This window comes from Pogona vitticeps, chromosome 3, assembly GCF_051106095.1.
Source record: "Pogona vitticeps strain Pit_001003342236 chromosome 3, PviZW2.1, whole genome shotgun sequence".
Classification (NCBI taxonomy): domain Eukaryota; kingdom Metazoa; phylum Chordata; class Lepidosauria; order Squamata; family Agamidae; genus Pogona; species Pogona vitticeps.
Genome location: NC_135785.1, coordinates 260926194 through 260951253, shown reverse-complemented (window position 1 = coordinate 260951253; position 25060 = coordinate 260926194). Strand labels below are relative to the sequence as shown.

At 45.5% G+C, this 25060-nt stretch overlaps 1 protein-coding gene across 1 annotated transcript in view; it reads left to right on the top strand.

Annotated features, from left to right (window-relative positions):
* The window catches only part of LOC144588102 (uncharacterized), a 99616-nt gene extending 89445 nt beyond the window's left edge, over nucleotides 1-10171 (top strand). The window contains exon 2 of the mRNA XM_078390214.1: nucleotides 9661-10171. Coding sequence (XP_078246340.1) covers nucleotides 9661-9675 — 15 coding nt within the window. The 3' untranslated portion in view covers nucleotides 9676-10171. The remainder of the gene's footprint in view (nucleotides 1-9660) is intronic.
* Nucleotides 10172-25060: the final 14889 nt, after the last annotated feature.

The following is a 25060-nucleotide window of genomic DNA, read 5'->3' as shown; positions in this document are numbered from 1 at the left end:
TAATACTGTACCATTAGCTTTGTTTGTCATGCGCTGGTTGTGAAATGAACTGGCTAATTACCCAACCAATCTCATAATAAAGGACATCCCATCGGCTCAGTTGCTCTCGTGCATGCTGGTTGTGTTCAGGATTTTGGCCTGTTTTACAGTTGTAAAGATCGGCTTTGCAGTATTTTGATGAAATCTTGAGATAATGGTGGGGCAAAAAAGCTTTTCTATAGATCCAGGAGGAGCATATCTGGGAGAGCACCCCAATTGTGGAGGCATTCAAGAGAAAATTGGGCCACCATCTGGCAAATGTAATTTGCTTTGATTATAAACATAATTTCTAATTTTGCATGTCTACACAAACCTATCCATTTTGAAGGAAGTCAACCCTGAGTGCTCACTGGAAGGACACATCCTGAAGCTCCTACTTTGGCCATTTCATGAGAAGAAAAGACTCCCTGGAAAAGACGCTGATGTTAGGAAAGTGTGAAGGCAGGAGGAGAAGGGGGACGACAGAGGATGAGATGGCTGGACAGTGTCTGCGAAGCAACCAACATGAATTTGACCCAACTCTGGGAGGCCGTGGAAGACAGGAGGGCCTGGCGTGCTCTGGTCCATGGGGTCACGAAGAGTCGGACATGACTTAGTGACTAAACAACAACATACAAATTAGCATATCTGAGTTCATGGAAAAAGCGATCTTCTCATGTTTTTGAAAATGAATGCCCTCCTTTTTTTGTGTTGGGGAAAGTGTCCATCATCTCTGGATGTGATATGGGCCCACAGACCCCATGAACCTACAAAGCAGCCAATACAGAGTCAAATATTTCCTCTCTGCAGCTGATTTCCCCTTTGTTTCTTTCCCCTGGCAAAGGAGGAAAGGAACAAAATATTTTGGACCAGCCCTAACAAGCTTCATCTGTTGGGAAGGGGGGGCGGTTAGGAGGCTCCCTAGGCTACATTTGAATAGGTTCTTCTGCTCCTCAAGATCACTAATAGTATTTGTAGAATGCTTTGGGTAAGAAAGCTGCCTAGATAGCTCTGTGGTTTAGAGAGAGGTTGGGAGTTCGATTCTCCACTGTGCTTCTTGCAAGAAGATCCAGACTGTATGGCTTTGGGTCAGCTGCAGAGTCCCGGGCCACCCCCAGAAGAAGAGAAAGGGACACCACTTCTGAGGATTCTGAAAAAAAAAACTGAAAAAGGATTGTCTTAGAATTGAATTGACAGCACATGATAATGCCTGGGTAAGGAAAATCAATATTCCCAATTGTGGCACCCTCCAGAGAGGCTGGACTACAGCTCCCATCATTCTCCTGCTGGCAGGGGATTGTGGGTGTTGTGTTCCAGCCTGTCTGAAGTGCAGCAGCTTAGGGAAAGCTCTGTTGAAAGCAATATATATTATATTGCTTTTAACAGCAATATATATATTATATTGCTGTTTAAAGCAATATGTATATATATTTAATATATATTAATAATTTATATAGATGTAAAATGTAAAAAAAAGAAAGACATACAAAAGTTGAGGGTGCAGGGAACATTAGTCAGAAAGTGAATCCTGAAAGAGGAGGGGAAAAAATGAAGAATACAGTAATTGACCATGGAAGGGGATTCCACCCCACCTTCAAAAAAATCGATTGATAGATCAGGAAGGAAATGCAAGAGACAAAAGACACCGGATACATTTCCTCTGTGGTCTTCTTTTCCTTTTCTCTTTCTTCTGCCTTCTTTTTCTTTTCCTCAATTCCCAAAAAAGGTTGCAATTATGAGTGCCTCACAGAGGGAAAAGAAGTTACCCACGGCAGCAAGAATATCTCCTTCCTCCTTTCATGCCTTCTTTCCGGGGGTTTTAATTGTCTGAGCCAGCTCCTTCGTTCCAGCTGCAAGTTTTATTATTCCAGAAATTATTGTCATTTATTTGGCAAAGGCAAGCTGTTCCACCCAGGTGCAAAGGAGGAGGGAAGACCCTCTGAAGACTGTTTGCCATGCAGAGGGAGGACTGGCGGAAACAAGCAATCTAACAATAAAAGTAAGTTAAAGTCTGCTTTCACTCTGGCAGAGCTTGGGGGAAATTGCTTGGGTGAATCCCATTTCCAAAACTCGCCAGCAAAGGGCCAGTCCCAATTACGGAAGTTATAGTCCAAAAATGCAACAATGGGCTCGAGTGACAGGAAGACAGATTTCAGTTGAATCTCAGGAAAAACTTCCTAACTGTTAGAGCAGTACGACAGTGGGAACAGTGACCTCGAGAGTTGGTGAGTGCTCCAACACTGGAGGCATTCAAGAAAAACTTGGATCATCCCCTGGCAGATACCCTTTGATTTGTATTCCTGCCTTGAGCAGGGGGTTGGACTTGATGGCCTTGTAGGCCCCTTCCAACTTCACTTTTCTATGATTCTATGATTCTATGTCATGCTTCCACCCTCTTCAAATCCTCACTAAATCAAGTTTATTACAAAGTTTTCTCTTCAGCTATACAGTTCCTTCTTGAACAAACAAGACTTGCAAATAAAGCTGGTAAGTACCTCCCAACGACCAATCACAATACAACACAAGGCAGTTGGCAAAACAGCGGGTAAGCCAAGCTCAAGCTACGACCATCCAATGTCTTTTATCACTGCAGCAAGCTCTGTCTCTAATGATGAGTTAACTGTATCATCCAGTTTTGACCTTATTAGACTTGGGGGATGATGAAAAAGTCTTGGTTATGATTCATTCCATGGAAGAAATCCACTGGGTAGGAAACAGCGGAACACAGTATGTATTGGTCAGCCTTGGTTCTGAGAATTCTTGGTGAATTTCTCAGCCTCCTCCCAGTTTCTTTAGCCATAGATAGAGTTGGGAATGTTTCTGTATTAAGATGTAGATAATGACCATCCTACCCAAATCTAATCAACCCTGAGTGCTCACTGGAAGGACAGATCCTGACGCAGAGGCGGCCGAAGAGCATCCCATATCCTGAAGCCACAGAACACAATAATACTAAACCTTCTCTTCCTCTTGCATCACTCACCCCCTGGAGATCTGGAGCAACCTCTTGAGGCTTCAGACAGCACCATGAGACCTGACTCCCTTAGATCTTAGGAATCAAAACAGACAAACAGCACCTTGGCTGAGAGAAGCATCTGAGATGCAGTCCGGGGGGGGGGGGGCTTTGCAAAGGGAAACAGAGAACATCGTCTAGTACAGTGGTCCCCAACCTTGGGCCTCCAGATGTTCTTGGACTTCAGCTCCCAGAAATCCTGGCCAGCAGAGATGGTGGTGAAGGCTTCTGGGAGTTGTAGTCCACGAACATTTGGAGGCCCAAAGTTGGGGACCACTGGTCTAGTGCAGTGAGTCCGCAGAGGTTCTGGGACTACACCTCCCAGAAATCCTGCCCAGGACAGCTAGTGGTGAAGACTTCTGGGAGTTTTAGTTCAAGAACATCTGGGGACCCAAGGTTGGAAAACACCACTCTAGCAGCACTCCATGGAAATGGAGGAGAAAAGAGACGGGCCGTCCTCCACTCCTTTGGACAGATTGCCCTTGGCAACTAAGAGTGTGTACACAGCAAAAAACTTTCCTCAACTATTTCCCCCCTAGCGTGTTCCTTTGCGTCATGTCGTTTCACTCATCCTTGGCTCCTTCTGCAATTACTGGCTCGGTGGAGACGATGCAAAAAAAGGAAGTTACAGGGAGGGTGACTCACTCTGGGAATTTTTATTGCCAGCTCCCTTTCCTGTTTGCAGCCCAAGTTTGAATTGCATATTTTGTATTGTGTGTCCAAACCCCAGTCGTTGACCCGAATAGCAAATACTGTATTCATCTTGACTATAAGGAAGTCCTGTGCAGGCATTCTATAAATTTAGGCACAATCGACGGCCGGAATTCTGTTGTTATTAAACAACAGAAGTCGCAACTAGAGCAGGCTTATTGAATTTCATGGGTCAACTCCTTTGTGAGTTCCATTGAATCAATGGGTCTACTCTAGCTGTGATTGACTACACTAAACAACAGGTTTTCAGCCAATATATGTAAAGAGAGAGGCATCAAACTTCTGCCCATCTAGGTCTACAGTTAGAATGCTACTCTTATGCTTTTTTATTTCTAATTCCAGAAAGGCTACTTCCTTTCTGCACAGGAAGCTAGGTTCAGCTAGGCCTAGACTAGGCCTTAAAGCCTTCTGGCTGAAGCCTTTTCTCCAAAAGAACCACATTTAGGTGTCTGTAGTTGTGAGTCGGGGGAGGGGGAGGAAGAATTATGAATTATGGGGTCTGTAGTCCAAAAAAGTCCAAAATCCCCATGGCTAAACACAGGCTGGCTCTCCAATGAAAATCACTGCAGGAGAAGAAAATAGGACCCCAAGAATACGAAGCAACAAATATCTGACGAATCAGGAATATTCGTTGGATATCCCGATTCGTTTTTATATTCGTCCCCATGCCTAGTTGGCACCTCAAACCAGCCGTTTCCTACTTATGAATTTTTTCTGAATTGTTTCATTTTCATGGGTGAGGGGTGGAGAGAGAGCATGTGCTCCTCTAATTACAGTACTGTATTACCTTGGTTTACAAACGCCCCGGCTAACATAATTTTTGGTTTACAAACGGAAATCCATTGAAGATAATGCCTCAGGTTACATTTTATTTGTTTGTTTGGTTTGGTTTATGAAGAAAGTTTCCCCAGGACGCCTTGTGCCTGGAGGATTATAGCACCACCTCCGTTCCTATGGCAATCCGCGTTTCGGTTTACAAATTTTTTGCTTTACATAATGTCTCGTGGAATGCATTCATTTCGTAAACTGAGGTATTCCTGTACTTTCAAGGCAAAGGGGCCTGACTATGCAATTGCTTTTCAAAAATATGTCAAGAACTGATTAGCATTTCAAAACATCTCAGGAAGAAAAGCACAGATGTCACAAGGAGGCCTCCAACCTATCTCTCAGACTGTCAACCTATCTCTCAGCTTTGGCGCTGCCCACTGGGGTACCACCTCAATCAATGCCATGGTGGAGGGAGGAGGAACTCGAGTCCCATCCTTTCGAAGAATGCCATTGTGCCCAGCTGGCCTGTGAAGAGATTCGGTTCAACGAACAGAAATTCAAACGCTCCCTTTGAATGTCCTGTGTTCTCTTCTTTTAGTCTTCCTTTGATGACCTCGGAGCTTGAAGGAGAAATAAATCAGAGGCGTTGTGCAGAGAGAAACAGTTGCTGGGTGTGTGGTGGAACTGACAAGCACCAATACAGCCTGCACAGTGTATGAGCTTACTTCTGGAAGCACAGAACTGGAATGTAGAGAGATTCCCCAAAGATCATCCAGACAAATGCTTGGCTAACGGGGAAATTCACAGACACAGGATCCTTCGCAGATGGCCATCCAGTCTCAGTATTAAAATCCTAAGTGAAGGAGATGTTGGAGTTGTCTACAGCCTTGCATGCTGCTTCTAGCAGATGTGGATGGGAGGAACCTTTCTGGACTGGGGTGACTGTCAATCTATCCAGGACTAACCAATCATTCCTTCCAGTCTCAGAATTCAAAGAGAGCCCCACCTCTCTGCTGAGAGCTTTCCCCCTCTCTAGAGTCTGTTGCTGAAAGCAGGCATATTTGTCTGTTTGCTGTCTGGCCTGTTTATTTAAATTATTTATTTAAAATATTTTTACCTCACCTTTCTCCTTGGAAGGGCCCAATTACTTCAATTGCAAGTCATGAAACATTTTATTCTTTCTCCTACTGATGTCTCAGAGTGAATGACTGAGACTGTAAGTGCCAGTGAATGAGAAAATCCCCTACTTCAAGGGGATGCTGAGCAACAGGAGTTCTGCTCTGTAAATTCCCACATTCCCGCTGAGCAGCTAGAGGAAGTTAACTGGAAATTCAAAACTCTGCCACAGGAGAGTCCACCATCTTCTGAGGCAATTCATTGCACTGGCTTACCATCAGGATGTTCTTCCTCATGTTTGAGTTGGCATCACCTTTCTTGTACAGTCAAGCCCCGCTGGACGATTACCCCATTTAACGATGAATCCGCTTAATGTGATCGCAAAACGATGTTTAGATTGGGGTTTTTTGCTTCATGTTGATCGGTTCCCTGTTTCAGGAACCGATTTTTTGCTTTACGATGATCAGCAAACAGCTGATTGTCAGGTTTCAAAATGGCCACCGGCTTTCAAAATGGCCCCCCGCTGTTTTCTAAGACAGATTCCTTGCTATACAGGCATTGAAAATGGCCGCCGTATGGAGGATCTTCGCTGGACAAGCAGGTATTCATCCCATTGGAACGCACTGAAACAGTTTTCAATGCGTTTCAATGGGTTTTTTATTTCACTTGACGATGTATTCGCTCTACAGCAATTTCGCTGGAATGAATTAACATCGTCAAGCGAGGCACCACTCTATTTTAAAGCTATTTAATTTGGGTCCTCCTCTTAGGAGCAGCAGAAGACTGTTTTATCTGTCACTTGACCACCCTTTAGATCTTTGAGGATCGCTATGAGGTCACCCCTGAGTCTCCTCATCTCCAGTCTACACATATCCAGGTCCTTCAGATGTTCTTCAGATGACTTCCTGAGGAGGAAAGGGGGTCTATTATTTCATGAAACGGAACACCTGATTCCCACCCAAAGCACTGGATGGAAAAACATCATTAGAGGACTTCAGTGAGAGGAGTCCCGCCCTTTACCCCGAAACAACATGAAGAGTTTCTCTCTGGCCAGACTTGAGATTTCATTGTAGCTTCCCAAGTCTCTTAAGAAATGATTCTCCATGTTTGCTCCACCTGATCCTCATCACCACCATCGTCCTAGAACTACAGAGCTGGAAGGGACCCTGTGGATCATTAGATACAGACCCTGTCAAGGAATTGAGAAGTGAAACTTGTTAGACAAGGGGGCGAAGCTAATAGGAAAAGCCCTGAAGCCAAGCCAGGTGAAGTCTACAGTACTTCCCTTTGAATCTGACTTAGATATTTTAAGCCTTCTGGAGACCCTGAGGAAGAAGATGAAACCCTTCTGAAACATTGGCTGAAATCCTGTCACTGAACAGACTCACAAAGAGTCGGACATGACTAAACAACAACAATAGCAGGTTTAGTTGCGTTAGAGTAGCCCCATTGAATTAGTGGGGATTTGGTGAACTATCTCCTCAGTAAGTGCCCTTGAGTCAACTACATATACTCTAGTTTCAACTTACTTTTAGCACAGCAAGTCACAATTCGAGTAGGTCTATTTGAATCAATGGAACCTACGGAGGCGTTAACGCACCAAATCTATGCAGCCCTTTTCATGACTTCCTGTATTATAAATGTTCTGCATGTTCTACATTTGGATTTTTATATAAGTAAAAAATTAAAGAAGGAACCACAGGATTATAATTATAGCAAGTGTGGGATTAAATCTGAAGGTCATGAAATCTCTTGTTTTTTGGCCCCCTGATGTAGTCAGAAGTTGGAGTGGTTTTCATAAAAGCACTGTTGAATAATGTTCTATGTACGGCACATTTTGCCCAAGAGGTATTATCCTAATGGTCTCTACCAGATATAAAAACTGTGGCACAGGATATAAAAATTAAACATAGCAATTTGGGCTTGTAGGCCATAAATTTAAAAGTGCATTAGGAAAGGTTTAGCCAACCTCTCTGTTTCTTTAAAATTATATTTCCGTCAGAAAAAAAAAGAAATGTGTGGGATTTTTGCCCACATCAAAATCTTGTACACAGAATCTTAATCACCGAAATTGTTAGGTGCCATCAAGTCAGAACTGACTTATAGTGACCCTAACAGGGCTTTCAAAGTAAGTGAGATATTTAATGAGTAAATACCATATTTTTCTCTGTATAAGACTATACTTTTGTCTAAAATCTTTAGACTAAAAATTGAGGGTCGTCTTATACACGGAAGTAAGCTGAGGAAAGAACAAAAACAAGTGGAGGGGAAAGCAGGGATCAAAGTGATCCTGCAGCGCTTTGATCCCTGCTTTCCCCCTCCACTTGCTAAGCCCCACTTAGATTTCTTAATTTTGAATTTAAAAAGTGGGTTTAAAAAGTTTGCTCACACATGAATAGCTCAGTGGTTTAGGTATGGGTTGCAAGTTCAATCCCCCACGGGACTCCTTGATAGGGGCTGGACTTTTTGATTCCTAGGGTCCTTTCCATCTCCGCAGTTCTAATATGGTGATGATGATGTTAATTGCCTAATAAAAGAAAGTTTTTGAGTTAGAAGCCAAGTTTGCATTATAGCAAAATTGCCAATGAAGGCAAAAACCGGGAAATTGAATTTGTTTCCATATCAACCTAAGACCAAAAAAAAAAAAAAATTTCATTCTACAGATTTCTGGATGCTTGGTTGCATTGCATCCTTTAAAAATGCCTATAAAATGTTTAATGTGCACATGTAAACAATGCCCGTAGTGTCAGAAAATAAACCGGGTAATTTCAAGGAAGTGAAATGTTTGCAAACTGGAGTTTTAAAAGTGGGAAATTCAGCCCAAATTCAACAATGTGGCACTTAAAAAGAACAAGCAGAAAAGAAAATGAAAGAGCCGTCAAACAAGAATACAATATAATTAAATGCTGTAATTATTCAACCAGCTGAAAACACCATAATTGAAATGTCTAGACAGATAATTTGGCCTTAACCAAATGCCAAACGGAATACAGAGTTAACACCAGCCCATCTCGCCTCTTGGGAGATCATTCCATTAAGACCACTTTGTGGGTCTGATCAAGGCAGGGTGAGTGGGATTTCATAACCACCCTGTTCTGTTTAAATATTGCATTGTTGTATTTGGGCTGAATTTCCCACTTTTTAAATTCAAATTTGCAAACATGTTGCCTCCTTAAAATTACCCGTGCCCAAATGATGTCCATCTGGATGCCCCCAGATGCGCTTTCTCAAAATCTGAAAACTAAACTGGCTTCTAAAAGGTTTAGTAGTGGTGTTGTTGTTTTGAAATTGTTATGGAAGCTAGTTAGAGTCTACGACGCAGAAACAAAAAAGTTTATTTTTGCAAAAAGAGTAGAAATACTACTAGATTGTACCGGGGTTAATAAACGCTTCTTCTTTTTATTCTGCTTCATTTAGGGGCCACCTTTCTCCCGATAAAGGGCACCCACGTTGGCTCAAAATATTGAAAAGAACAGAATTTAAAACATAAGTTAAAGATTTTTTAAAAAAACAATTAAACTAAATGTGAATTTAAAAAGCAATTGAATAATTAAAAGCAGGTAAACATTAAAAACGACCTTAACTTTTAAAAAGGCATTCAGGGACTCGGTCATGATTGTCAAAAGCCTGCCTGACAAGGTGGATCTTTAGCTGTCGGGGGGGGGGTGAAGAAAAGGGAGGGGACCAGCCTGATCTCCCGAGGGAGAGCATCATCACAACCTGGGAGCTGCCACTGAGAAGATTCTGTCTCATGCCCCCACCAAACATTCTTGGGCTGGCAATGGGACTGAGAGGAGGGTCTCCTTGGACGACCTTAAACAACCCTTCCTCCTGTTTTGGCCCTTCAACACTGCAAACAGTTTAAGAAGACATCATCTTCCAGTCTGAAACTTAACAACCATCTCCAGGCTCTGGAGAGTTTATTACGACGTCATTTATGGGGGCCATAAATGCGCAGGAGTGCGGGGTGTGCGTGTGCCCCACCTTCCCCAGCCAGTCCGCAGGGTGAAAAAGGTTGGGGACCCCTGTTCTAGGCCAGTGGTTCTTAACGTGGGCGATAATGCCCCCCAGGGGGCGATTTCATTTTTCAGGGGGGCGGTAGAACGAAAAGGGGCGGCGTGGGGGCGCTGGAGCAGAAGGGGGGCGGTAGGGGGGCGCTGGAGCAAGCCAAACCTGTGAAGATGGCTGCAGCCTTTTTACAGTGTGCATGAATATATATTTTCCTCCAATCTTAATTTAGTTTCAGAGTTTGTGTCTTGAAATTTTTAGTTCCTGCATTTGTTTTTATGCCCTTTTTATATTTCTTTTTGCGTCTTTAAATTCACTTGCAACTAAATATAAAATGTTACTTTTGGGGGGCATTTCATTTTCTTGGAATTGAATTTTGTTTTCAGGGGTCATTGGATTTAAGTGTCATAAATAAATAAATAAATAAACAAACAAACAAATAAATAAGAAAGATATCATCACCGCGGGGAGGGGGGCGATGATAACTTCCTCAATGGCTCAAGGGGGCGTTTCTTTCAAAAAAGTTAAGAACCACTGTTCTAGGCCATCCCTGTGTCTATATTATTTATTTCAGTTAACCAATCCTCACTTAAAATCAAAACCACCATTATGCCACCCAACCTCGTGTTGCAGAAGGACAAGAAAAATGCAGTGTCATTTTTGTATCCTCTTTTCTTCCAGCGAGCTCAAATGTTCTTGCCCACAACTTCATTTTCACAACATTCCTGGCCAGATGAGAGAGGGGGACTGGATCTGAAATTTCCCCGAATCCTAGTTCGACACCAAACTCCACTGGCAGTTCATTTGGGAAGATATAAATTCTTCCCAAAGAGAAGGGGAAAATATGTTCTTTTGGACTATGGTTTCGAGAATCGTGCGGTCATCAAGACCACGCTGGCTATGGGACACAAATTGTAACCCTCCCCTCCTCCTAAAAAAAAAACTCCACTATTCCCCACCTTTATCTTAGCCTGTTCTTGGTGGCTCCGAGCACATTTTGCAACGGACTGAACGTATTTGGCTTTGGGACTCACATGACTGCATGAACTCCTCACCGGGTGTGCCTCAAGATTGTGAAACGTCTGAGCGATGTCACTGGGGTGGGTTCCACTGTGATTGTCGGGGCTGACTAATTTAATTTTCTCTAACGTAATTTACTTACGCATCAGCTCGCCAGCTTCGGCTAAGCCAGGGCGCAGTTCAGATGTGTGTCTGTAACAATGGCAACAGCAGAGTTGTATTTGCCGATGGAGAGGAGGCAGAAGCACGCCCCGGGAAACCCAGGTGGGGGACACACTGGCCGGATTCTGCCCAGCCTTTTGCACAACAACACAAAATGGCAACAGCAGCAATCAATACCTTAGTATTTTCCAATGCTCTGCTAGGACTCCCTGGAACACCATCCCTCCACGGACGGACTTACAGGATACTTGAGTTCCTCCCACAGTTGGCTAGGTAGCTCAGTGGTTTAGGTATTTGGCTGTGGAGGTTGGGAGTTCAAATCCTCGCTGTGGCTCCTGGGAGAAGAGCCAGCCTGGGTGGCCTTGGGCAAGCTGCACACAGTCCCTAGAGCGCCCCCTAGAGGAAGGGAATGGGAAACCACTTCTAAGTACTCCCTACCTAGAAAACCCTGGAAACGTTTGCCATAAGTCAGAATTGACTTGACGGCATGAGGTAATAATTATTGTATTCCTCCTATTATTACAGGTGCTCATGTGCCCCTCATCAAATGAGGGCAAAACATTCTGAGTTCAGAGGGATGGATGGGTAGATCTTAGCTTTGGGAGCTTCCCTTTTTGAATTAAATCTCCCAAAATGCATCGGTCACCACGACAACTTCTGTAAGTGGGTGCAAAGTGGGCACCAGTTGTAGAGATCGCTAGCACAGCATTAAAAATGTACTAGCTCCTCGTGGTTTTGTGGATGGCTCAGGAGTCCCTAATGGCTAAGAATGAGGGATGATGAGAACCATAGAACCGTGGATCCGGATGTGTCATCTAGCTCAACCGCTGGCATTGGAGGAAATCTGAAGGGGTGGTGGTGGTGGTATCCCAGCCAGGTGACCATCCAACCTCTGGTAAAAAGCTTACAACCACGGAGAGCCCATGACATCTGGAGGTCACCCATTCCACTTCCAAAGGGTTCTTCTGATTAAGTTCTTCCTAAGGTTTAGTCATCGTCTCCTGAATCATTCGGTTCAGGTCCTCTCATGTACAGCCGCAAGAAGACAAGCTTGCGCCGCCTTCTGTGGGCCAGATTTCAGATCTCTGAAGATGGTGATCACGCCATCTCCCACGTTTCTCTTGACCAGGCTAAAGTTGGAGCTCCAGTCCAACTTTTATCTCCTGTGGGCTCTTCTCCCTTGAGCCATGCTTCTACCCCACCAATCGAAACGGGTAACAGCCAGCGGGGTCTTGAAGCCCACATGGCCCCTATCCTAGCATAGACATTCTGTACATCACATTCGGTCACATGCTAGTCCAGAGGTATCCTGACTCCTGTCTCACAAATATTTCGGAGTGTAACTTCCTCTACCACCAGCAACCATGATGGTCAAAGTTCAGGAATTGAGGGAACTATGGCCTCAAACATCTGACTCACATCAGATTGCCAGATAATGAAGATCTAGTGCTCAATAAGGTGAGACCTATGTCTTAGACCAGTGATTCCCAGCCTTCGGTAACCCAGGTATTCTTGGACTACAACTCCCAGCCAGCACAATAAGTGGTGAAGGCTTCTGGGAGTTGCGGTCCAAGAACACCTGGAAACCACTGGTCTTAGACCATAGCATTTCAGCCTGCCAGTGGAAGTTCACATGATAGAAAATACCATGTCTCGTCACCCCCCCATCACTTTATACACATAGTCAAAGTCTGAATATAACAGGAAAGACTAATCTAGAAATATTTTTCTCCCTTTATTGTATCAGATTATAAATCTGCACATGTGGATCTGCAATCAAGTATTGATTTGAGCTACGCGGAAGCAAATAAAAATGCATCTGTTTTCCTTAACTCCAAGCTCCCAGAAGCTTTTGAGCTTTTAGAATAATTCATCTTAGTCAATAATGAAGAATCTCTACCACTCTTGAGCCAATGGGGTGTAGCGGTTCAGCTGCTGGACTAGAACTTCAGCAACCTGAAGTATGAATCCTTGCCTGACAACAGGTGAGCTCGGACTGGGCATGTGGCCTCAGCCTAACCTCTTCCTTACAGGGTTGTTGTAAGCATAAAAGGAGGGATGAGGACACTGGATGATCATCAACAGAAAGACGAGATATAAGGACAACGATCAAGGATGTAAACTGCGCCACCAGCAGTGGGAGGAACCGTCGTAAAAAAAGTGTCACATGGGAGACAGCCTGGCGAGGTTAACCCCAATTGATTGGTTCCAAAGATTGCTTTTTTCACCTTTGACCTTGCCGATTGACCCGCAGCACCCGAAAGATTCAAAGACACACTAATGACATTTTCCATCGATCGAAAAAGCCCAGCGACGGCAGCCCGTCGTTCCCTCAACCGTGGTTAATCAAAGATTTGTTTTAATGAGCCTCGTTGGTTGTATTCACCGCTCCAGCACAGCCATGCCAGCTGGTGGGTTCTTGGAGCTGCTGTCCAGGAAGAAGAAGAAAAAAAGGTGTATTTTCCAGAGAGACAAAGCTTAGAATTTTGGATGTGGTGAGGGTGGGGTTAATTATATTTCCTAGAATCGCCCAGCAAGTGTAGATGATGGTCATGAGGAAAAGGGAGGCATAAGGACCATCCTGAGGTTATCCAGTCCTCTCCTTCCCATCTCCCGTTGGCTTCTATAAATGGAGGCTCATGGAGCTACCGGGAAAAAACAAGAAAGCAAGCAGCTCTATGGTGTTGAACCCAGGTCACATCTTTGCTGAGCCTTTAAACTCATTGGAAGGCTTTGGGGTCAATTCTTTCAGCCTGACCTTACTCATGGAGTTGTTCATGTTAAGGTGCAAGGAGGTGCCGGAAGCAAACTCTCTAGCAGCTAAAAATGACAAAAATTAGGCTGTTGTCCATCATGAGGCGCACTTCCCTCCTCTGCCTCCTCCAGCAGCTGCCCACTGAAAGGCAACACTGCAAGAATCCCTGCCCCGCCTCCTCATCTGAGTGGGCAGTTGCTGGAGGAGGTGGAGAGGAGAAACACTCACTTCCATCCAGGAGTTGCCAGTCACGCTGGGGAGTTGGGGAGGGAAGTGCGTATAGCCGGGGGAATGAGTGAGCACACAGAGGAGGGCAGAGAGGGGAGTGTGTGGGCACAACACCAAACTTGATCAAACTTGCCAAACTGCAGTTTGTGACCATCTCTAACGAAAAGGCAAGATTCCCTGGAGACAATAATGCTGGGGATGTTGAAGAGAGCAGAAAGAGAGGAAGACCAAGTGGGAGATGCATTAGCTCCGTAAAGGAAGCCATAGACTAGAGTTTGTATTCTGTCTGGTAATCACATGAAGATCTTGGATTGTTTCAATACCAGTGTGCAATCTGACGCATGCCCACAGCCCCTCTTCCTTTGATACTGCCCACATGGTGATCTGCAACTCTCTTATCCTTTTTTTCCCTCTGTGTAGACGTGATCTAGTGTTAAACCAACATAGCAATGCATAGTACTAAAATGTTTTTTTTAATTTAAGTAAATAATTCAGGATGACTTGGGATCATCCTTTTGTAGAACAAAACAATCGACCGCACAGGAAAATATTGTTTGACTCATTCCAGTTTTTAAAAGGGTGCCCTCTGAATTGGAAGCGAACAGGGCTGCACTGATCCACATTGGTCTTTATGTCGTGGGACTGTTGAAAAATAGTTTGAATTGACCTGTACTAATTCAAGAGCAAATCCCAAAGGTGATTTCTCAGTGTAGTTGCAGCCTTCGTATAAATTGGTTGGTTCCTGCCTAAAATAGGAGCTGGCCCAGTACAAGATCTGAACGTCCAAACTATGAGTTAGAACTGTGCGGCTTTGATGTTTTGGACCACATCTCCCAGAATTCCAGGAATTTCAGGCTGGGTGAATTCCTGTCTGTGGAATTCTGGGAGTTATAGTCCAAAACACAGATCTGTGCACTTCTACCTATGAATCAAGAATATGTGGCAATTTCACCTCCACCATGAACTTGCTAGTGACCTCTCTTAGCCTCAGTCTTACCATCGGTAAAAATGGGAAATAATGGTAACTGCTTTTCATACGTGGTGGTGGTAAGGAATCGCAGCTAGAGAGTGCCAAGGAAGGGCTTTGGGATACATGTAAAAGCATTATTTAAAAAATTTAAGGGTTACTGTGAGCTCACAGTCTGTGTCCGAATTGTTGGAGTTTTGGCAATCTTGCATGCTGCTTTTAGAAGGTGTGACTGGGAGTGATATTCCTGGCCTGGGTGACTGTCAATCTATCCAGCAGTAACCAATTGTTCCTTCCCTGCTTCTGAATTCGAAGAGAGACCCGCCTCTCTGCTCTGTGTTTTTCCCCTCTCTTGAGTCTGTTGAAGCCTGTTACTGAAAGCAGTCATATTTGGCAGTTTGCTGTTTGATCTGCTCAATTGTAAGTAATGAGATGTTTTGTGCTTCCTACTACAAATGTCTCAGAGTGGGTTATTGAGACTGTTATTGAGACTGCCAATTTAATGAGAAAAGGGGGGTGGACTAATCTGGAGAACTTGAAGCTTTCCTGCTTTCTGAATCCCTTACCCGTCTGCTGTGCAGCTTGAGGAATTTCACCAGAAATTCCAAACCCTGCACCAAAACGAAGGCAACTTTGCAATAAACGAAACAAGGACAAAAAATATATATGAAACGGCCAGTTCTTTAGAGCCGCACCCCCTTCAAAAAGAGCAAACAGCCAAGAATGAGAGAAGGGTTTTGTTTTGATGGCCTAATTCTGGAAAGGCTCCCCCACCCGACCCCAAATCTTGAAGCAGAAAAGAACAGAACTGTGTGCAGGATAATATCATTGAACCACTTAATAGGGAGCTTTTGTTCCACCCTGTCTGCAACCCAGTTCCCCAAAAGACCTAGTTGATCTTTCCCAGCTGTCACTTTGGGCTACGGGAAAATAAAGGCTCGCCTTCCATTTCCCTCTCCAGCAGATGTTTGATTCTCTGCATCCATCTGGTCAACATTTCTGTTCCTTTCTCTGTTCCGCCCCGCCCAGCCACAGCTTCCCCCCCCCCATCCAAACCTTTCCCAGCTAGAAGGCTGGAAAAAGAGGGGGGGGAGAGAAGCCCTCCCTGCCTGCCTACTGGAGCCCAGAACCCGAGAAATTCCCTCGCTGGGACTACAGATCCCAGAATCCCCTGACAGATGCAGTCCTTTGCATCCAGATCAAGAAGGACCAGAACTTAGGAAGGATGACCTTTCTGATTCTCTGTTACGGAAATGCAGGCAGAACTACAAAAAGTTCACTTTTTAAAAAAATGACAATGTACTTGATTTCTTATTTATTTATTATTTATTATTGATTTATTATTTAAACCACTCCAGTAGTGTAAACACTCTCTGGGAGGTTTCCCAACATGTCAAATCATTATTAAAATCGACAATGCAAAATTACAGTATACCATAAATAAACTAAAATCCGTTCACTAGTTAATTCACTGCATTGAAATAGAATTCAAAATTGATTCCTTTGAAAAATGGTGCCGGACTCGAGAGCTTTGTGGAGACCCGGGACTGCCAGGAAGACCAACAAGGGGATCCTAGATCAAATCAAGCCTGAACTGTCTCTAGAGGCAAACATGTTGAAACGGAGGCCGTCCTACTTCAGGCACATCTTGAGAAGGCAGGATTCTCTGGAAAAGACAATAATGCTGGGAAAAGCAGAAAGCAACAGGAAAAGAAGAAGATTAAATACAAGATGGACTGACTCACTCAAGGAAGCCACAGACTTGAGTCTGCAAGAGCTGAGTAGGGCTGCTGAGGACAGGGCATTTTAGAGATTCCTCATTCTTTGGTTGTCACCATAAGTGACTTGGGCACATAACAACAAAACATATTTAAAACAAATATGGGCATCTAAGGTCAAGGGTTGACAGCAGCCATGAAATTAAAAGACGCCCGCTTCTTGAGAGGAAAGCAATGACAAACCGAGACAGCATCTTAAAAAGCAGAGACATCACCTTGCCAACAAAAGTCCGAATAGTCAAAGCTGTGAATTTTCTAGTAGCGATGTATGGAAGTGAAAGATGGGCCATAACGAAGGCTGACCGCCAAAGAACGGATGCTTTTGAATCGTGGTGCTGGACTGCAAGGAAAACAAACCTATTCATGTTGAAGGAAATCCACCCTGAGTGCTCACTGGAAGGACAGATCCTGAAGCTGAGGCTGCAATACTTTGGCCCTCTCATGAGAAGAGAAGACTCCCTGGAAAAGACCCCGATGTTGGGAAAGTGTGAAGGCAAGAGGAGGAGGGGACGACAGAGGATGAGATGGCTGGACAGGGTCACCGAAGCGACCAACATGAAAACACAGTTCCTAATGTTAACTGTTTTGGCCTCCTTGAGTGTCACAAATTTTAACATCAATAACAGACAGGAGCTGGTGAGACAAGCAGCTGTTTTGTGGCAGAGACGTTCCAACAAGTATTGAGGTCCTAAGCTATTAAGCTTGATAGGTCATGTCCAGTATCTTGAATTGGGCAAGAAAACTAACAGGGAGACCATGAAGGCATGCCAAGACTGGGCAAATGGGTTCATATCTCCTGGTACCCGTGATCAATCTGGTAGCCACATTTTGGACCAGCTGAAATGTTCATACTGACTTCAAGGGCAACTCTACGTAGAGAGTGTTATTTTAGAGATGACTGATACATGAACTTTCATTTCTTCTCCAGGAAGGGATTCAGCTGGGCCATCAACTGAAGCTGATGAAATGTACTGTTGGCCCCAGCAGATGTTTGCATCTCCCTAGAGAGAGATGGGTTCAAGAATACAGGCAGAACAACCCCCACCTTTCTGCATGTCTCCCAGTAGCTTCATATGGATCTTGAAAACATTGGGGGGAACGGTGCCCCTAACGGCGATCCGAGAAAATGGACATTGCTGGACCATTTAAGATCAGCCTGTGACAAACCCAGACCTACTGGGATCTGCCACACGTTAACTAAGCTGCCACCAACCATTCCCTATAAGAAGTCACACAGAGCAGGGATGGATTTTCAACAAATAAAAGAATAAGGTTTATTTAAAACAACACACAGGGAAAATAAAATGATCAGGTGAATAAGTTAAAGTAACGTGGCTTAGTTTCACTCATACATGCATACAGTTTGGCTCACACAGAACCCTTAACTTGAAGCACAGACCCTGAACCTATCAGTTCTGGCTAACCAACAGACACCTGAACCTATCAGGTTGGTACTCTGACACACAGTAGTACCCTGTCTGACACACAGACTCCCACACCAGCTTCTTCTTCCCAGCTGCTGCTTCTTCACATCCCAGCGTCTCCCAACTTCACCACACAGGCTTCACATATATATACAGTACAGCCCCTCCTCCTGATGTCCCGCCTTCCACTCCCCATAGGATGGAACTTTCCCTCCAAACCCATGACAGACAGGTAACATCAGTGCTGTATGTAACACCTCCCCTCTTTATAAGTTGTTTTGTAGGGGGAAAGCTAAGGTGCTTTTTCCCAAAAAACAACCTGGATAAAACACACAACAACAGTTATACATACAATATCATACTTACTTATACTTACATTCTAAGTTAACCATATCAATTAGGCATTTAAACATTTACCATATACATTACATCAATTTACCTTTATTCATACAAACCAAGTTCAAAAAACAGGTACATTTAACTTTTTGTCATCAATATATATACATAGTCCATGTTTCTTTCGCCGTCTTCATTCTTCAGGTCTTCTTGACAAGGCGTCAGCAACACAGTTCACTGACCCTCTGACCACCTTCACTTCAAAGTCATAGTCCTGTAGGTTTAAAGCCCACCTCATAAGTTTGCTATTGTGGGTTTTCATTGTCTTTAACCATTGCAGTGGTGAATGGTCAGTGCACAGAGTAAAATGTCTTCCCCAGATGTAAGGCTTGGCCTTCTGGATCGCGTAGACTATGGCCAAACACTCCTTCTCCACGGTTGCCAAATGTCTCTCACCTTTTTGAAGTTTCCTACTCAGGTAGGACACTGGATGCTGGTCACCATTCTCATCCTCCTGGCAAAGAACTGCTCCTACCCCGCTGTTAGACGCATCGGTGTAGATGATGAACTCCCGGTCGAAGTCTGGAGCACGCAGCACTGGATAGTTGATTAACGCCTCCTTCAACCTCTGGAACGCCGCCTCACAGTTGCTGGTCCACGGGATGCGGTCATCAGCCTTCTTCCTCGTCAGATCGGTCAGCGGAGCCGCAATCTCGCTAAACCTCGGGATGAACTTTCTGTAGTAGCCCACCAACCCAAGAAATGATTTGACTTTTTTCTTGGTGTTGGGTCTGGGCCAATCACGAACAGCTTCTGTTTTGGCCTCCAGGGGTTTTATCACTCCTCCCCCTACCATGTGACCCACGTATTTTATTTCTGGGCTACCCAGCTGCCACTTGCTCTCTTTGCAGAGCCTAGGCCAAAGCACTTCCTCCCCTGGGTTAAAGTGCCTCTCCCTGCCTTCCTGGTCATCCCAATCTTTCTTTCTGACCTTTTGAGCTTGCAGGGTCTCTGCTGCTAGCTCTAGGTTTCTCTTTAGGTCTTTCCTTAAAGAGTCTATATATGTCACAACGTCTTGTGGGTCATCCTGGGTGATCTGCTCCCAATTTTGTTTGATCAAATCAAGGGGCCCTTTCACCCTTCTCCCAAACAAAAGTTCAAATGGACTGAACCCGGTACTGGCTTGTGGCACTGATCGATAAGCAAACAAAAGGGATTGCAGCTTCTGGTCCCAATTGTTTGGATTCTCTGCCAAGTAAGCCCTAATCATGCGCATTAGAGTCCCATTGAACTTCTCAGTTAACCCATTACTTTCAGGGTGATAGGCAGTGGCTTCCTTGTGCTTAATTCCACAGATTTGCCATAACCGTTTCATGAGCTTCGATGTGAATGATGCTCCCAAATCTGTGATTATTTCTGAGGCAAATCCCATCCTGGACATATACCCCACCAAGGCATCTGCCACTGTGTTAGTTTCAATGTTAGTCAAGGGTATGGCTTCAGGGTACCTCGTGGCATGGTCCACAATGGTGAGAATGAACCTGTTCCCCCTCTTTGTGGCCTTGGGCAAAGGTCCCACAATATCCACCCCTAAGTGCGCAGCAAACATGTCAGAGTGCCCCCTTTGTAAGATCATGGGGCGATACTTTTCAGGTACCACCAGCTGACTTCTGATCCCATCTCCCCCTTTTGAGATATTCCTCAGGGTCTCTCTATACAAAATCCCCTTTTTCTCCAGAAATCTCACTGGGGTTTCAGGTGTTAGCTGGGCGTCAGTCACCTGTTCAAAACACTTTTGGAGAGTGGCGTCTGCCTTTTGCTCTTGTCCAAATCTGCTGTCTGTGGTTAAGGTTTCCACCACAGCTTCTGAACTCCCCTCTGCTTCCGTCTCTGGTTCATCATTACCCCCCTGAACTGTCCCCGTGGTGGCTTGTGAACGTGTAATCACTAGCACCCTTTTCACATGTTCAGCCAGGTCATTTCCCACGAGCACGGCTGCTGGCAGAGTCGATGAAATTGCTAGCCGCCACACTCCCCTCCAGCCTTGAAAGTTCACCGGTACCTCCGCTACTGGCAGAGAGATTACCTGCCCCTCAATCCCTGCCACCTTCATGCTCTCATCTGGGATTACATACTCCCTAGGAATAATATCTGGATGGCACAGGGTCACCTGAGAACAAGTGTCCCGCAGCCCCCGATACTGATGGCCAAGTATTCCTACGTCCACCCCTGCTGTCTCAAACAACTGGGAATCTGTTCTCACCAGCAGGCAGCGCCTGACCTCTACAAGAGGACCATTTTCCTCAGCCTGATCAGCAGATGTAGCTGTTCCAGATTGAGTAGCCATGGCAACAGGCTCCCTCAGTGACAATGAGCCTTGCTCTTTCTGGACACAGAACACAGCTTTTGGCTTGGTTCCACTCGAATCCTGAGGCACCATTCCTTTTAGCTGCCTTAATTTCTCACACTCTGAGATTAGATGGCCCTTTCCCTGACAGAAATAACATTTTCTGGTGTATTTTGAGTCTCTCTCATCTTGTTTTGGTTTTCCCTCCAAAATCTGAGGTCTTGGTTTCATGTCTGAGGGCTTCCCTTCACCATGGGCCCCTCCCCCTTGCTGGCTTTTCCCTGGTCCCTGAGAGTACTTGCTGTAGGTTTCTTTGGGTTTATCTACAGATTTCCACTCAGCACCTAAGGGTTTTCTTATTTGATAAATAAAATCTGCAATCTCGGCGGCTTCTGCCACAGATTTCGGTTTCCTTTCCCTCACCTGGAATTTCAGTTCCCCATGCAGGACTGAATAGAACTGTTCCAGCGCTATCAAGTCTTTAAGCTGCTGGTAGGTCTCTGTCCCCTCCTGAGATAGCCATTTCTCAAGCAGCCTCACCAATTGGGCCCCCACTTGGGTAAAAGTCTGCTCTGGTTTCTTTGTGAGGGACCTGAATCTTTGCCTCAGCTGTTCCGCATTTATCCCATGTCTTGCAAACACCAGTTTTTTAAACTCTGCAAAATCTTTCATCAGTTCCTCAGGCATCTCGGCATAGACCTCAGCCAGGCTACCACTGATTAAAGATCGCATGATGGTCATCTTCTCAGTTTCCCTCACTGAGAAGTCCACAAACGCTCTTTCCACTAGGGAAAAGAACACCTCAGGACAATCTCCCTTGTGGTACACAGGGAATTTCTTCAGGTCAGCTTTAGACAGTTGGCCTCCCTCAGAATCCCTATTGTTATTATTGTTCTGGTTCATCAGTTCCAATTTTTTTAATTCAAACGCCATTTTCTCTCTCTGCAATTCCAATTCAAATTGCCTTCTTTCTCTCTCTAATCTTTCCTCCATTTCCCTCACCCTCAGTTCATGCTGTTGGGCTAGGAGTATTTTTCTGAGTTCTGGGTTCTGCTCTCCTGTGCTGTCACCTTGCACTGAGCCAAATTCATCCTCAGAACCTTGGTCAACCTGGGGGTCTTTCACTTCACCCATTTCTGCCATTTGGCTTCGAGTCAAGGGCATAATCCCCCCTCAGAACAAGCTGCTTTAAAAAGTCAAGCCTCAAAATAAAACGACCACTTTTTTTTTTCTTTTGCCTCAGAACCAGCTTTCCCTATAGATTGCTGCTGTCCTTTCAGCACTAACTTGCAACTGTAGCGAGTTAAAGTCTACCCCCCTCTGCTGGGCCTCTCAGCAGGCAGGCTAGCTCACTTCTATTTCACAGTTTTGCCTCAGCTTTTTTCCCGCCAAAACCAGGCTGCCTCAGAGCACCCTAATCTAGTCTCCCCAGTTGGCACGTTCTTCCACTAGCGCACCTCCCCCTGAGGTACACCTAGAAGATTACCTACGTGCTCTCAGATTGTCCCTGACTAGACCCCCCCTTGCTCTGGGCACACTTGCCAAGGCTTTGCTGGACCGCTGGACAACTGGACCAGTCGTATCCCACACGCTGGACACCAATCAATGTGACAAACCCAGACCTACTGGGATCTGCCACACGTTAACTAAGCTGCCACCAACCATTCCCTATAAGAAGTCACACAGAGCAGGGATGGATTTTCAACAAATAAAAGAATAAGGTTTATTTAAAACAACACACAGGGAAAATAAAATGATCAGGTGAATAAGTTAAAGTAACGTGGCTTAGTTTCACTCATACATGCATACAGTTTGGCTCACACAGAACCCTTAACTTGAAGCACAGACCCTGAACCTATCAGTTCTGGCTAACCAACAGACACCTGAACCTATCAGGTTGGTACTCTGACACACAGTAGTACCCTGTCTGACACACAGACTCCCACACCAGCTTCTTCTTCCCAGCTGCTGCTTCTTCACATCCCAGCGTCTCCCAACTTCACCACACAGGCTTCACATATATATACAGTACAGCCCCTCCTCCTGATGTCCCGCCTTCCACTCCCCATAGGATGGAACTTTCCCTCCAAACCCATGACAGACAGGTAACATCAGTGCTGTATGTAACACAGCCCTCAAGGAAAGACTGGAGCCACCCAAGAACAGATCCGTCCCCCAAAGTCCTAAACCTGATAGAAGGGTCCCATGGTTTATACTGTAGTCTCAAAGGCCACAGAAAAATCCTGGAGGACTAGCAGGGTTACCCCCCCCCCCCCTCGCTGCCTCTCTCTGGACAATCAATGGCCTGTGTTCATAGCCTGATGGAAATGGATTTTGGCTATCCGAAGAATGACTGCAACTGGTTAACTACCACCTTCTCGATTCACCTGCCTAAGAATGGAATATTGGCAATGGATCTATATTTATTATAACCGCCGGCTGTTAAAGCTAGTCTTTAGAGGTAGATCATGGTCTTGGTCTCTCACAAAGGAGTAGAGTCGTGCAGAGTTCAGGTCTCGGAGGGAGGTGATATGACCATGATGAGAGGGAGGACTCAAGGCTGACCACCTTCAGAGCATCCTCTCCCTGCCCCTTCCAGCTCAAGGGTGGAACCTGCAACCTGGGTGGGCAAAGCTAGGACATCCAGGAACTCCAGACCACTGTGTATCCACATGGAAGTTGACATTTCATTAGTTAGGCATCCTTCAGTCTTGAGAGACTGTGTTCATGGCCTCTGTATGGAGGACTCGGAACAACGGCTCATGCGTCTGAGAAGGCCAATTCGAGAGTGACCATCCCTTCCACACTGAAGACAAATACAAACCTGTCCCCTGTCCAGCTCCCTTCTTTTGCTCATTTTGGGACTGCCTCTTTGCCTCAGCCTGCTGGACAAGGGTCTCTTCAAAATGGGAGACACCATGATGGACTGCCTGCCTGCAGGCTGAACGATCAGATGTCAGGGTTTCCCATCTGTTGAGGTCTGTTCCTAAGGCCTTCAGAACCTGCTTGCAGATGTCCTTGTATCGCAGCTGTGGTCTCCCTCTGGGGCGGTTTCCCTGCACTTATTCTCCATACAGGAGATCTTTTGGAATCCGACCATCAGCCATTCTCATGACATGCCCGAGCCAACGTAGACTTCGCTGTTTCAGTCATGTATACATGCTAAAAATTCCAGCTCATTCTAGGACTACTCTATTTGGAACTTTGTCCTGCCAGGTGATCCCAAAAATTCGTCGGAGGCAACGCATATGGAAGGTGTTCAGCTTCCTCTCCTGCTGTGCACAAAGGGTTCAGGACTCACTGCAGGACAGGAGTGTGCTCAGGACACAGGCTCTATAGACCTGGATCTTGGTATGTGTTGTCAGTTTCTTATTGAGCCATACTCTCTTTGTGAGTCTAGAGAACATGGTAGTTGCTTTGCCAATGCGTTTATCCAGGGCGAGAGTGTCAGAGATCGTTGAAGCAAGGTCCACAATGCTATGGACAATGTCCAATTCTTGCATGAAGATGGTAATAGAGGGAGGTGAGTCCACACGATGGCCCATGACTTGTGTTTTCTTCAGGCTGATTGTTAATCCAAAGTCTTGGCATGAGTTGTTGGAGCTCTTCAGCAGAGCGGGCAACAACGGCTGCATCATCGGGGAAGAGGAAGTCCCACAAGCATTTCAGCTGGACTTTGCTCTCAATCTAGAGAGATTAAAGAGCTTTCCACCTGATCTAGTCCAGCTGAAGTGCTCCAGAAGCAAAAGTCCCAGGGACCTTCTAGAGCTGTGTTGGGCCACAGAGGGGAGTGGTAGACCAATACCAGTCCCTTCCTGTTCCAGCATTCCAGCATGAAGGAAAGACACCTGGAAGGTGGACATCATGCTGACATTGACGAAGCTTCTCTGGCCAGGGACAACACTCCCTCCCTGACCCTCTGACCTGCCATGATCAAGTAACCTGGGTGGGGGGCATCACTGGGAAGGGGCTCCCCTCCCTTCTTCTCCAGGTTCCTGTTCTACCTGCCAGGTCAGCCCGTTCACCTTCCATCAGCTCCAACACTAACTCACATTTATTCGGTTGGCAGACTGCACAGCCTGAGTCGCCGTCCAAAATAAAGGATGATGTCCTCAGGCAATCCCCAGCCTGGAGAATCTTGGGGGGGGGGGTCCTCGCCGTGGGGAATGGGAAAGGTTTTCCCCCAAACCTTAGACCTGTGGGTATGGAGAAGAGCCGGGGGCCACCCCACCCACTCTGGGACCACCTGGCCCGTCCCCATCCCACCAAAGAAACCTGCAGGTGGGGGATTTTGGGAGGTGTAGTCCCCCCAAAAAAGGAATGTCCCCCCCTTATCCTCTAGGGAAGCGCCGGGGTCCCCCCCCCTTTCTTTTCCCAGCCCAGGCTCCCTTGGCAGCCGAGCGACGGGC